Source organism: Watersipora subatra, chromosome 5 (genome assembly GCF_963576615.1).
Source record: "Watersipora subatra chromosome 5, tzWatSuba1.1, whole genome shotgun sequence".
Taxonomy (NCBI): Eukaryota; Metazoa; Bryozoa; class Gymnolaemata; order Cheilostomatida; family Watersiporidae; genus Watersipora; species Watersipora subatra.
The window spans coordinates 47963030-47978334 of record NC_088712.1 but is presented as its reverse complement, the minus strand read 5'-3'; the positions used below and the strand labels follow the sequence as shown (position 1 = coordinate 47978334).

General features: G+C 36.6%; 2 protein-coding genes across 2 annotated transcripts in view; one reads left to right on the top strand and one right to left on the bottom strand.

Moving 5' to 3' along the window:
* Positions 1-7891, top strand: part of LOC137396903 (poly [ADP-ribose] polymerase 1-like) — a 41377-nt gene extending 33486 nt beyond the window's left edge. The window contains exons 18-22 of the mRNA XM_068083202.1: positions 2648-2875; positions 5121-5273; positions 5763-5890; positions 6308-6493; positions 7631-7891. Coding sequence (XP_067939303.1) covers positions 2648-2875; positions 5121-5273; positions 5763-5890; positions 6308-6493; positions 7631-7703 — 768 coding nt within the window. The 3' untranslated portion in view covers positions 7704-7891. The remainder of the gene's footprint in view (positions 1-2647; positions 2876-5120; positions 5274-5762; positions 5891-6307; positions 6494-7630) is intronic.
* A 925-nt stretch (positions 7892-8816) lies between these two features.
* Positions 8817-14713, bottom strand: LOC137397426 (hepatitis A virus cellular receptor 1-like). Its single transcript, XM_068083715.1, has 2 exons — positions 13783-14713; positions 8817-8977 (listed from the first exon to the last, which is right to left on the bottom strand). Exons 1-2 carry the CDS (start codon positions 14711-14713, stop codon positions 8817-8819), a joined length of 1092 nt encoding a protein of 363 aa, XP_067939816.1.
* Positions 14714-15305: the final 592 nt, after the last annotated feature.

Below are 15305 nucleotides of genomic sequence, written 5' to 3'. Positions count from 1 at the left end.
TACTCATTGCACCATAAAGTCGACAGCGATGCCTGCATGACTATATTGCTTGAATTATTAATTTGTGAATATTAGATTATTTTAGACTCGTGCAAAACTCTCATCTTAAAGGTTGACTTGCAACAAAATTCACATTACAGTTATTTAGTATCAGAATATTCACCATGTCTTACGCTGTTGTGTAGTAGGTGCAAATATGTGGGAATGTGATTACAAGCTCTTAAAAGCTAAAAAACGAACAGTTAATCGCAGCCATCATGAAAACGTCGTAGATTGGAATCCCTTTCCAAAATGCCTCAAATGGGATGTAGCTGAACACAATGGCTTCTGTTCACACTTTCATGCTACCTCATTCGTCGAAATATTTTCACAAATATACTTCACGCATTCAATAAAACCGTGTCTATTGTCTTTACGCGTCTGTTTCATCATCATCGTAATGCTGTCACTTTGAGCACTGATATCTCAAAACCTAACGTAACAATTCGTTAATTTTTTAACCTTAGCTCGAAGGAGTGCATATCATCCTCTGATAAACATGACGAGCCTGTTGGTCACCTGTGATAGCTGAAAAATGCTACAGAAATTGTTCATGCTATTTGGCAGGATTTATGGGTCACATGATCAGATTACGACTTGATGATTTGACCAAGCTGACACGAAATTGTAAAGTAGCGAGCATCTATGTCTGATACGGGCTTTCCTGTAGAACCCGAAGTGTTTGTCATAAACTAGTTCTAGAGTAGTTTTATATTGAGCCTTTTATTTCGCGTGATAACATCGGGTGTCAAAACAATAACCACAATGTTTGAGTACGTCATCGAAATAAAGAGATTCCAAACTACGGCTTGTAGTTTGGCTTTTTCGAGATTAACTGTTTGTTTTTGAGCTTCTAAGAGCTTGTAATCACATTTCCACATATCTTGCACTGCACCTACAACACAGCAGAGTAAGGCATGGTGAATCTTTTGATACCAAATAACTGTAATGTGAATTTTGTTGCAAGTAAACCTTTAATAATAATATTATTATTAATAATATTGTAATAAAGCGGAGCAACCAATGTTATAAATTACAAGGATTTGACCATCCTGACCTCTGCACCTGCGATCTTTTTACTCAAAAAAGAAACCAAGTAAAACAATTCCACCAATGAGCCTCTTAATATACTCAAATTAGACCAGGCCGAAACAGTACTGTAAAGTAGCGAGCATCTATATTTGACACGGGGTTTTCGGTAGAGCCCGAAGTGTTTGTCATAAACTAGTGCTATGAGACGTTTTATATTGAGCCTTTTATTGGCCTTTAATTTCACGTGATAGCATCATGTGTCGAAACAATAACCACAATGTTTGAGAGCGTCATCGAAATAAAGCGATTCCAAACTACGACGTTTTCGTGATGGCTGCGATTAACTGTTCGTTTTTTAGCTTTCAAGAGCTTGTAATCACATTTCCACATATTTTGCACTACAATATATAATAGCTCATGCATGTAAGCATACCAAACAATTTTAAACTATTCCTCAGGCGAATTATTCATGATTAAAACAGTTGTTTGCACTTTACTTACTTTTTGCAAACTTTCTCTACTTATATGGGGTAATATCTGAGCAATGATTATATTACCATGTTATATTACAGTGGACCTCCGCCATACTGTCTTATACAGCGATTATATTACCATGTTATATTACAGTGGATCTCCGCCATACTGCCTTATACAGCGATTATATTACAGTGGACCTCCGCCATACTGCCTTATGCAGCGATTATATTGCCATGTTATATTACAGTGGACCGTCATACTGCCTTATACAGCGATTATATTACCATGTTATATCACAGTGGATCTCCGCCATACGACATTAAGTTGTTCTGGTGTTGGGATCACAAGGCAAAAGTGTCGTATGCAGTAGTATAGGAACCTATAGCAACTATCTAATACACCCCCCCCCCCCACGGTAATCACATCAAAAATTTTTATACAGTACAGTATAAGTACTGTACATATTAAAAATTAGTAACAAAATAGTATAGTAACCTTAGTAACTATAGTTAGATATTCGGCAGTTGTGATCTGTAATAAAAGGTAACATTACTACGTACAGCACTGTATGGAGTTCTCACCTTCAAGACAGATGCAGTGGCTAACTGCCGTGTGAAAGAGACTTGGACAGCATTGCGTTCGATACACTTGACTTTTATGACACTACGTAACATATCAAATTTTGGATTTATTTTAGATGAATTTAGCCTAATAAACACACACTTGAAGCTAAGTTTTAATATTTTACCAATATTTACGTCATCTCCTAATTTTTTATAACCGGTTTCCAGCTTGGCGCTTTTTGATTCACTATTACTTTTAGCCGACCTTATTAAAACTTTTTTTCAAACTAATTCGACAAGAAAGACCCAGTAAAAAGCCGGTAAAATTTAAATTTCAGAGATACATGTTGATGTCGTTTGGTAGAGAAAATGCCATAAAGAGGGGCCGGAAACACTTCCTGTTCCACATCATTAGGTGGAAAAACCATAAGGCAGGGATGCCGTAACCTGGGGTCCACTATTACTATTGAAGTATGATGGATGCATGGGTAGTCAAACTTGTTTTAGTAATTATTTTTTCTGAACGGTTCTCTTAGGCTAAGGTTGAGATGCTGGACAATCTAAAGGAGATAGAGTGTGCCTACAATCTACTCAAGTCAAGTGCGGGTGGGGAAGGAAAGGACCCGATTGATGCTCACTATGAGTCACTGAAGACTAAGATCGAGCATGTAGACAGGGAGAGTGAGGACTTTGACCTCATTAATAAATATACTAAGAACACACATGCCAAAACTCACTCAGGCTATACACTGGATGTTGATGAGGTACTTAGTCTCTCACCCTGAGCACATTCTTATGAAATTCAAATGCAATTATTAGATGTTTAGTGACTCACCTTACAGTAGCACTCTGGTCGATACATCGGAATATTGCTAAAATTATTGCTATGAATGATATAGTGGCAGCGAAGATCACTAATTATGAGTTTGGTGGTTGTAATGGTAAAAGTTCAAAGATCGTTTTGACCGAGACAAATTTCATATAGAAGAAAGTTGACCCTGCAATTGTCAGCTAATGGCAATAAATACGATGACTGGAAATTGCAAATAGATAAAATAGTGAAATTGAAATGTGCAATTTTATAATTCTGTACATCCAGTTACCGACCTTGACCTTTGGATTTTCCTTAAAATTACTGCTTCAACTTGTATTAATTCGTAGAATAAAGCATTGCGGAGCTGGTTAAACTAGTGGACCAGGAAACAAATATCATCGATGTTAAAGCTTGTCTGAATTCAGGTCATTGACAGAGGTTCTCTAAATTACCCTCAATTACCCTCTAGAGTACCCTCAATTTGATGAGGGAAAGCCAGCAGCCCTGTGGGTCATTTGTTAGACCTAAAGGGATGACAATCTAGCCTGATCTGTCTGTGGTATAGTCGATACAAAGATCATTCACTTGTCTTTTCTTTAGGAGTTGTCTTTACTTCTTTTAAACTGAGGTTTATTTAAGTGTGTCTATTTGTATCGTTAAATTCTGCTCTATAATGGTTAACAGCAAAAACACCCACCCTTGACATTCTCTTTGTTTACTGGATACAGGATCGTTATTGCACAGCGCAGAAATAAGTTGTTTGGCTCTGCAAAAATGAACCATGCGAAAACATGTTATTTTGTCTTCTTTCTCTAAGTGCTACAGATTTATAAAATTGCTTTAATCTACTTTTATTAATTAAAATAGCAAAAAAATGGCTCATTTCCTCCAAAGCAGATTAATGTTTTTTATGTCTCATTTTTATTTTTACCATGAGACACTCGCAGTCTATGTTGTCATTCTAGTTTAGTACAACTCTATTCAATTGTCATCAATATGCACACAACTTTCAAATTAATTAAATGCAAGATCAATCTATAGAAGTCTCTGAACTGTCCATGGACTCTGGCTAGCATGTTTTTTGTAATATATATGAATATTTAAACACTTGACAGTTTAATGAAAATTCCATCATTTATTTCTAGATGTGGTGCTATTCATTCATTTGGCTAGTGATCAAGTGTGCTTTTGTACCTTATGGTAATTTATAATGATTCCTTGATTAATGTTTTACCTTCAGCATGCATATTTATTTGTGACCTGTATCAAAGTGGTTACAGATGAACTGGCACAAAATTGTTAGTAGAATGTATCAGAAAGTATCGATAGTTTTCTATCATTTGTCATTGTTTGATGTTTGAGGTGATCTGATTCCCAGGATGTTTCAAGATTGAAATCGATAAAACTTGATTGTGGTTAAACTTAAAACACTCAGATCAAATGAAAAGTAAAAGTGTGATTATGATGTCTATAGTTGCAAAGAAACTGACAGAATTGATGCGACTTATGCTTTAACTTGAACACAATAGCTTATATAAACTATCGCAATGATGACAACTAGTGACGTTTTTTGGCCATATTTTTTCTTTTGAGCAGTTTAATCGCGATCAAGTTTTATCGATTTCAATCTTGAAACATCCTCCTGACAATCAGATGACCCAGAACCTCAAAAACAATTGCAAATGATAGAAAAATACTAATACTTGCTGATAAAATCTCTAAACATTTTGAGTGTGCGGTTATGACGTCTATAGTTGCAAAGAGACTGACAGAATAGAGATACATAACACTGCAACTTGAAAGAAATTGCCGTGCGGTTATGACGTCTATAGTTGCAAAGAGACTGACAGAATAGAGATACATAACACTGCAACTTGAACACAGTAACCGATATCAACTATCTCAATAACAAGTTAACAACTAATGATGCCATTTCGCTCATATTATTCTTTTGAGAGTTTGAACGGCAATCAGGTTTTGTCGATCGTAATCTTGAAACATCCTGACAGTCAGACCACCTCGAACATCAAACAATCACAAATGATAGAAAAATACTGATACTTTCTTATAAAATCTATGACAACTTTATGTAAATTTATCTTCAAGAAATAATTGTTTCGTTCTGCTCTGTGTACGTGACTCTTTATACATCAGTTGTAAGTGTCTAATAGCAGACGTATGGTACATTTTCGCAGGTTTTCACGATCAAACGAGCCGGCGAAAAGGCTGGCTATTCTCCCTTCCGTGACTTACCAAACAGGAAGCTCCTTTGGCACGGATCAAGGCTTACTAACTTTGCTGGTATTCTTAGTCAGGGTTTGAGGATTGCTCCTCCAGAAGCGCCTGTGGTGGGTGCTTTCGTTATCCCTGTTGCGATCTTGTACTTTCGTTATAGCAGAAATTATTTACTGTTGTTTAGAGGGCATTGGTGAACCTCCCATGGTGAACGAGCCAATTTTCCTTCTCCCAAAACCAAGTTCCGCCACTCCTGTCTAATCCATCCTGCAGCGGTAACTTGGTTTTGAGACAGGTTCTATTGCTGACTAAAACACAAAAAAACTGCTATTCACGGAGTTTCATGGCTAGACTATGTTATGTGCTGATATTAATTGTTAATATAGGATACAGATATATGATATTATATATATAACGTTCTATTACTTTTTACTGTTTGATTTATTCATTTTTTATGACAGTATTATTTATTTAATTGTATTTTTTTCTTTCAGGGACTCAATTTGTGCAGGTTTTAAAGATTTCATTGCATAGAAACTTTTTACAATTAGTGTTAATTTATTAAGCACTCCAAATAAACAGCCATTATTCTTTCATTGCAGACGGGATATATGTTCGGCAAAGGAATCTACTTTGCGGACATGGTCAGTAAAAGCGCGAATTACTGCTACGCAAACCACAGCAACCCATATGGTCTACTGTTACTCTGTGAGGTCGCCCTTGGCAACATGTACGTAACCTTCATGCATTATTCGTCACTTGTCTTCTGTGGAAGTTTTATCTTTTCTGCTGTTGCCATATCATAATTTGCTATTAGTTTTTTGATACTTAACTTCGTTACAGTAATGCGCTATTATAATGCGCAGTGTAGCTGCTTTCTGCTTTCGTTTTCATTGGTTTCTGTTTGTTGTGAGTTTGGCCAATGGCTGGACTCGATTCTTTGCTTTAAGTATCTCCTCTCATCTTAGAGCCTTCAACTCTAGCAGAGCAGGCGATTTCCTTACTAGCAAGAAGAAGCTCTCGAAAGATGCATATTGTGTATAGAAGTATAGAAATATATTGTGCTCACCATGTCAAACTTGTAAGGTCTAACGCAACTACCGGTTACGCATATGTATCGTCACACCTGCTGCTATATAAACTGCAGGCATGAGTTGGGTCACGCGGAGTACGTAACCAAACTTCCTAAAGGCAAGCACAGCGTCAAGGGTTGCGGACGGACGGAGCCTGACCCAAACACCTTCCATGACACAAAAGATGGAGTAAGGATTCCTCTGGGGCCTGGGGTAGATTCGAAACCCCCCGTACCTTCAACATCTCTTCTCTACAATGAGTATCCTTTGTCTATTTCAGCTCCAAACTCTTTCCTAGCTAATATCGTCTTGAAGTGTATCAGTTGTCTTCTCTTTTCACCTTTATTTTACCTTCTGCATCCTCTATGCGCTCTTCAGATCACCTACTCTTCAATATCCCAGTTTTATCACTCCTCTTGTTTGTTGCTTTTGTTTCCTTTGTTTCTCCTCCACTTATTTCTTTCTCTTTACCATTGCTTCATTCTGCCACTCTTTCTCAACCTCTTTTTTCCTTTTTGCTATCACTCGCATTTGTCATTTTTTTAGCTTTCTCTGATTAGCTTCGTTAATGTAAATAAACATGCAGTTGCGGGTGCTGCAGACCATTGAAGGGCCTCTGGCTGTTTCATCTGGCTGTATTCACAGATTTCTTGGCTCATCACAGCATTGACAAAGTTTCAAATCTGTACATTCAACCAGGCGTGACAGCAGTTTTACAGTATATGTTTACTATGTTTACCATTGCTATACGATTGTTTCTAGTCAATTTCATGCTGGGAATGCTTTATACCTTATTTACCTCTCTATGTACAATGAATATGATTGATGATGTATAGCGTTGTGTTGCAGGATGTCTTACGAAAACTCATCTGTCACGTGTGCAGTTTATCTCACACTTTTTTTGTATTAAAAACTAGTTAGTAAGTTATCCTTTATTTAATGGTTCAATCTACGGACGACTTATTCAACGAGTGTGGAACGGTTATTTTAATATCGGTTAAGTTTTCCATTTTTCACAATGTAATCAGCATATTTTGACAAGCTTTTGTACTTTGACAGTAATAATAGTTCTCACTTGCCGTACGGCAATTTGAGTTGGGCAATAGGAAGTGTCATTGTGGAAAATTGATTGTTCAATGGATAATAGCTGGTAGTTGACAATAGCTGCAGTCAGTGTTACAAGCTAAGCTAAAACGTGCCTGCCAAATAAATCATTTTCTTGCAGTTGTTTATTGCTTATATAAGGCATATATCATCTGTCATATTTTTTATCCATTTACACACCATTTCCATCTCACATGCATAAAGCTTCCTACACATTCTTGTTTTTCCAAACCGATTCTCATATGAGTATTGATGAGTTATGTCAGTAGTTGTCTTCTCTGACTCTCCTTCAGATATATTGTCTATGACGTCTCCCAGTTGAACATCAAGTATTTGGTCAAGTGTAAATTTAACTACAAGTACTGATTTATTGCTGCAATCTTCCAGTTGCTGACGATCACATACTATTCCTGTTTTAGCATGTAATCAAATATTTTCCTTTTCTTTTGCTGGCTAGCTTTGCTCTTTGTTTTTGTGATCTTTGGCATATTTTACTATCAGAATTAACAAATATTGTAACATTTTTGTCATCGTTTTATAAATAAAGTGGTTAGTCTTAAGTTTTGTTGTTTTGTAGGCTCCTATCGTCTTCTCATATAAAAAGATACACGAACCATTGTAGCACATGTTTCATTAAATTGCACTTGTATCGATTATAACTTGTGTAAGAGAGTGAACATTGTGATTGTCACATTCATGAGTATATCTATGAATGTGCATGCATAGATGCAAATTATATCGACGCATGCACATTCATAGATGTAATTTATGAATGTGCATGCATTCATAATTTACATCGATGAATTTGCATAGATGTAATTTATGAATGCTCGTTAAATGCTCGCATAACTGCAATATTTTTATTCCTTGGCAGCAGCTTTTGCTGCCTTTGTTGTTACAGTTCATTATCATTCCGCATTAAGGGTAGACAACTCTGGGCCTAAAAATGTGTCTCATCAGTTGTTTCCATAGATATATAAACCTTATACATGTAGGTATATCTATGGTTGTTTCGTATTAGATCACTAGAAATCTGAATACCATGTTTTCTGGGTATTGATGACTGTCAGAATCTGGTGACATGAGAGCAACATTGATCGAAGAAGTATTTTTGTCTACACAAAAGCCCTGCAACCTTTACAATTTTAACGGTATAATGTTTATGCGATGACCTTGAGCCAGCCGCAACAATGATGGCACTTCTATCAAAAATGATGGTTTCAAAATAGTGCTGATATCACTAATTTTGTCTTGTTGTGGTCACTGCTGAAATCTTTATTATTAACGGGGAGAACACATGGCAATGCCAAAATGATAAATGTAATGCGCTTTTTAATAAAGCGACCAAGAGATAATCTGTTGGAGGGAACAGTAAACTGAGGATACACCTGAAATCCTTAAACCCACCAAACTCTATCTAGAGATGCCCATGTCCATCAGTCAACTGCGCAAGTAGATGCGCAGCTCGCAGAGCATTGGCTACACTTTCTGTTTATTAAAGATGAATTCAATGTTAGGATCAATCTTGGGGGTTTCTTGAGAAGTCCATACTTTAATAAAGATACCAGCCGATACGATGAGAAGAGCACCAACAGCACCGAGTAGGTAGGCACTTGCATATTTCAAATTTTTTCCAACATCTAAAAGATGAAATATGATGTCTATAACTAAATGTAAATGTGATGAATATAACTAAATGTCAACCAAATATGTTCATATCTGGTTGACATCTAGTATAATCACATATGGTGACATCTAGTATATTCAGATATTGTGACATCTAATTATCTAGTATGTTCAGATATGGTAGCATCTAGTATATTCACATATCGCTGTCTCAGTTCTCAAATCAGCTAACTGGGAAAACGAAAAAATTGAGATTATTGCATTTTTGGGTGTTTATAGGGTTACAAATATATCGACAAATTTTTCTTTGCCTAGTTTTTGTTTTTCTCTGAGATCTCAGTCATACAAATCAGCTAAATGGGTTTACTCCACAATGTCGTTAGAGCTCAAACCAATCAACTGGTTTTTTCAATACAGACTATATGCTGGGTGTCCGTAAAGTCATGATGAAACTTGAAAAATTCATTACTAAGCCGGTTGAGATATGTTAATCAGATTTGTTTTATTTTTATCAGTGATTAGTAAAGGCTTTTTGTGAGGAAATTCCCTTTTCCTTTGCAGTCTTGGTTTCAGACAGAAATTGCATATAGCGTATTGTAAAATTGCTTCATTGCATATATGCAACACACAACTCAACACTGCTTCGTTGCAAGACTTGAACAAGCATGGAGGTTGCAAATAAGAGGCAAAACAAAAATTGTATTGAAAAACTGAAGTTTTAAACCAGAGATCTAGGTGAGTAGGTTTTGTACATTAAACCATATTATTTTTAAAAAACTGAACCTAAACTTTTACAGCATTTTTCGTCATCAATAATTAATCTTGTTTTTGAATACCGCAAAATGGTGCTCGTATTATTATCAGTTCTCCTCTATATATAGCATTAAATATGGTATGTTGTAGCAAACCTTGCAATGATGTTGGTACCAACACAACCAAAAGAATGTCATGTTATTCGCCACCTACTCAATATGAAACCAAACAAAAAAAACTATGGAAGTCATCTTTGGAAAAAAACACATCAAAATGTATAGTGAAATGACAAAAACGGCATTATAATCTGGTACGCTATACCAATGTGAAGAGGCTTGTTTACCGCGCAGCTAAACCTCAAAATGTTTCTCATTGTGAGCAAATGAATAAGCCTAGTCTAAAATTGGATTCTGTTATAAGTAAAACCCTGTCAAGAGGATCCTCATCTGAGACCAGATTAGCCAATGCTCCAGAAGACAAAAAAGGTGATAACGTTAGCTGCAGCAAAAGTGAAAGATCTCGAGTCAATGCTTCCTTTTTTGGCAGAAACAGACAAATCATACGTGAATTCGCTCCTAAAATAGACTAAGGTTACTATCATAAATTTGAGCTTATGTACCTTAATGTCGTAAAATTATCTGGTTGTTCATCTAGAGAAAGCAAATACAGTATTTGTAAACTATTATATAGGACCTATTATAAACCAATGTAATTCTATGTGTTTGTGCATCCTCAGACGCATTGTTATACATCAATGGTATACCAGTTGGCTGCTTTGTGCTCTAACTTCTAAACTAGTTTGCGAACAAACCAGTCAACTGGAATTATGAAAAGTAGTTTTAGCCACAATGAATACTAATAAGATAAAAATATTCTACTTATTCATTGTCATTTTTGTCAGGATATCGTTTACTAGATTTTTAAAATTCTAACAAATATTAAAATGGAATTACAGAAGACCAAAACTTGTAATCCATTTTGTGAATTTGGCTTTGTGTCCCACATGACTGGTTTGAGAACTCATCCAGCGATATGGTGACATCTAGTTATCTATTATATTCACATATGGTGACATCTAGTTATCTAGTATATTCACATATGGTGACATCTAGTTATCTAGTATATTCACATATGGTGACATCTAGTATATTCACATATGGTGACATCTAGTTATTTAGTATATCCACATATGGTGACATCTAGTTATCTAGTATATTCACATACGGTGACATCTAGTTATCTAGTATATTCACATATGGTGACATCTAGTTATTTAGTATATCCACATATGGTGACATCTAGTTATCTAGTATATTCACATATGGTGACATCTAGTTATCTAGTATATTCACATATGGTGACATCTAGTTATCTAGTATATTCACATATGGTGACATCTAGTTATTTAGTATATCCACATATGGTGACATCTAGTTATCTAGTATATTCACATATGGTGACATCTAGTTATCTAGTATATTCACATATGGTGACATCTAGTTATTTAGTATATCCACATATGGTGACATCTAGTTATCTAGTATATTCACATATGGTGACATCTAGTTATCTAGTATATTCACATATGGTGACATCTAGTTATCTAGTATATTCACATATGGTGACCTCTAGTTATCTAGTATATCCACATATGGTGACATCTAGTTATCTAGTATATCCACATATAGTGACACCTAGTTATCTAGCATATTCACATATGGTGACATCTAGTATATTCACATACGGTGACATCTAGTTATCTAGCATATTCAGATATGGGGACATCTAGTTATCTAGCATATTCACATACGGTGACATCTAGTTATCTAGCATATTCACATATGGTGACACCTAGTTATCTAGTATATTCACATACGGTGACATCTAGTTATCTAGCATATTCACATATGGTGACACCTAGTTATCTAATATATCCACATATGGTGACATCTAGTTATCTAGTATATTCAGATGTGATGACATCTAGTTATCTAGTATATCCACATATGGTGACATCTAGTTATCTAGTATATTCACATATGGTGACATCTAGTTATCTAGTATATCCACATATGGTGACATCTAGTTATCTAGTATATTCACATATGGTGACATCTAGTTATCTAGTATATTCACATATGGTGACATCTAGTTATTTAGTATATCCACATATGGTGACATCTAGTTATCTAGTATATTCACATATGGTGACATCTAGTTATCTAGTATATTCACATATGGTGACATCTAGTTATCTAGTATATTCACATATGGTGACATCTAGTTATCTAGTATATTCACATATGGTGACATCTAGTTATCTAGTATATCCACATATGGTGACATCTAGTTATCTAGTATATCCACATATGGTGACACCTAGTTATCTAGCATATTCACATATGGTGACATCTAGTATATTCACATACGGTGACATCTAGTTATCTAGCATATTCAGATATGGGGACATCTAGTTATCTAGCATATTCACATATGGTGACACCTAGTTATCTAGCATATTCACATATGGTGACACCTAGTTATCTAGCATATTCACATACGGTGACATCTAGTTATCTAGTATATTCACATACGGTGACATCTAGTTATCTAGCATATTCACATATGGTGACACCTAGTTATCTAGTATATTCACATACGGTGACATCTAGTTATCTAGCATATTCACATATGGTGACACCTAGTTATCTAGCATATTCACATATGGTGACACCTAGTTATCTAGCATATTCACATATGGTGACATCTAGTTATCTAGTATATCCACATACGGTGACATCTAGTATATTCACATACGGTGACATCTAGTTATCTAGCATATTCAGATATGGTGACATCTAGTATATTCAGATATGGTGACATCTAGTTATCTAGTATATCCACATATGGTGACATCTAGTTATCTACTATATTCACATATGGTGACATCTAGTATATTCACATATGGTGACAACTAGTATATTCACATATGGTGACATCTAGTTATCTAGTATATTTACATATGGTGACATCTAGTTATCTAATATATCCACATATGGTGACATCTAGTTATCTAGTATATTCAGATGTGATGACATCTAGTTATCTAGTATATCCACATATGGTGACATCTAGTTATCTAGTATATTCACATATGGTGACATCTAGTTATCTAGTATATTCACATATGGTGACATCTAGTTATCTAGTATATTCACATATGGTGACATCTAGTTATCTAGTATATTCAGATATGGTGACATTTAGTTATCTAGTACATTCACATATGGGGACATCTAGTTATCTAGTATATTCAGATATGGTGACATCTAGTTATCTAGTATATTCAGATGTGGTGGCGTCTGGTTATCCAGTATAATCACATATGGTGATATAAGTGAATTAGCGAACGTTATAGTCAATGTCTGAATCATTTTTCCTTGAACATTCATTTTGTTAATAATAACATATTCATTGACGAAGCCGCTGAAAATATTAGACGCAAGATTTTTTATTATATCACCATCATACTTTTAGGTGAACACATACATCCTCTGCTCATGTATTAATAGTTAGCTAGACCCAGTTTGTAAGGAGCCAGCTATGTTGAATCAACATTGGTTTATTCTTGTTCCATTTTGTTTCCTTTTAATTGCAGTTCTATACTATTTCATCTTTTGATACTAATCTGGTTATATTGACTTTTCAATTTTTATTTTATTGCCCAGTTATTTATATCCCTGTGAAACCACCAACAAACACAAGTTACAATAGCATTGTTGTTGCAGTTGGTCTAAAAGTTGCATAGGTATGAAGCATGAGTTGATGGAAATTTCACAAAATGTATTTCATTCGTTTTTGTCATAAACATGCCATTTTATGTGTTTTGTCAATGTATCATTACATTGCTGTTTTAACCTGACTCTTGGTGGGATTGCTGGTGTAAACATTGTCAGTGATGTGTAAGGCGCCTAGCTCAATTCTTGGCAACCAATGTTGGTTTCACGAAGTACATGTAGTCTGCCAGCTAAATAGGTAGATACGCTAATGTCTATTTATTACTTACCAAAGTCGTCTGCAGTTGTTTGTTCTTTTTTTATGGTTGTCTCTTTTGACGTTATGAGTCTAGGCCTGGTAGTGGCGGCTGGCATGGTAGTGGCGGCTGGCCTGGTAGTGGCGGCTGGCATGGTAGTGGCGGCTGGCATGGTAGTGGCGGCTGGCATGGTAGTGGCGGCTGGCATGGTAGTGGCGGCTAGCATGGTAGTGGCGGCTGGCACGGTAGTAGCGGCTGGCACTGTAGTGGCGGCTGGCACGGTAGTGGCGGCTGGCACTGTAGCGGCGGCTGGCATGGTAGTGGCGGCTGGCATGGTAGTGGCGGCTGGCATGGTAGTGGCAGCTGGCATGGTAGTGGCGGCTGGCATGGTAGTTGCGGCTGGCATGTTAGTGATTGCTGGCATGGTAGTGGCAGCTGGTATGGTAGTGGCGGCTGGCATGGTAGTTGCAGCTGGCATGTTAGTGATTGCTGCCATGGTTGTGGCAGCTGGCATGGTAGTGGCGGCTGGCATGGTAGTGGCGGCTGGCATGGTAGTGGCGGCTGGCATGTTAGTGGTGCCTGGCATGTTACTGATTGCTTGCATGGTAGTGGCAGCTGGCATGGTAGTGGCAGCTGGCATAGTAGTGGCGGCTGGCATGGTAGTGGCGGCTGGTATGTTAGTGGCGGCTGGCATGTTAGTGGTGGCTGGCATGTTAGTGGCGGCTGGCATGTTAGTGGCAGCTGGCATGTTAGTGGGGGCTGGCATGTTAGTGGTGACTGGCATGGTAGTGGTGGCTGGCATGTTAGTGGTGGCTGGCATGTTAGTGGTGGCTGGCATGGTAGTGGCGGCTGGCATGGTGGTGGCTGGCATGGTAGTGGCGGCTGGCATGTTAGTTGTGGCAGGCATGGCTGTGGTAGCCATGGGAGACGTGGCAGGCATGGTTGTACCGGTAGCCGACGCCATCATAGATGTTGAGGTTGCCAGGGTAACATGGCTATCTGAAAATTATGTAAATCTCTGATAGTCACCAACATTACATAAACCCTTCTACATGCCTTTTTAATTTTGGAACTATGTTATTTTTGGTTTTATTTTTTGCCTCAATCTTGTAAACAAGTAAATTAAAGTCTTGTTCGCGGAACTGCAACAGATTGCCGTTTTCGAGCAGTTATAACTTCTCATCAGGCCTCATTGAAAATAAATAAATTCACTTTTTAACACCTTTTATAACAATATATTATTTGCCAAAATTTTGAATAAATTATATTTGAAGATTCAATTTCTGTAATAGACTGCAATTCTATGCTACGCAAAACTAGTTAGCTTGAGTATTACGTTACTTTAATGATAGCCTTTTACTTATCTTAGTATCTTTAGTACAGCTTTTCATATTCTCATTGCAAAGCTGCCACTGCTGTAGTTAAATTGAACTCAAACCATTCTTTCTTTAAGCCATCTTTAAAAATAAAAACAATTCTCTAGCAAAACTGGCTTTATTTTACTGGTATGTAAGCGCCATGCTTGATTCACTGTCAGTTGTGCTATACGCATCATA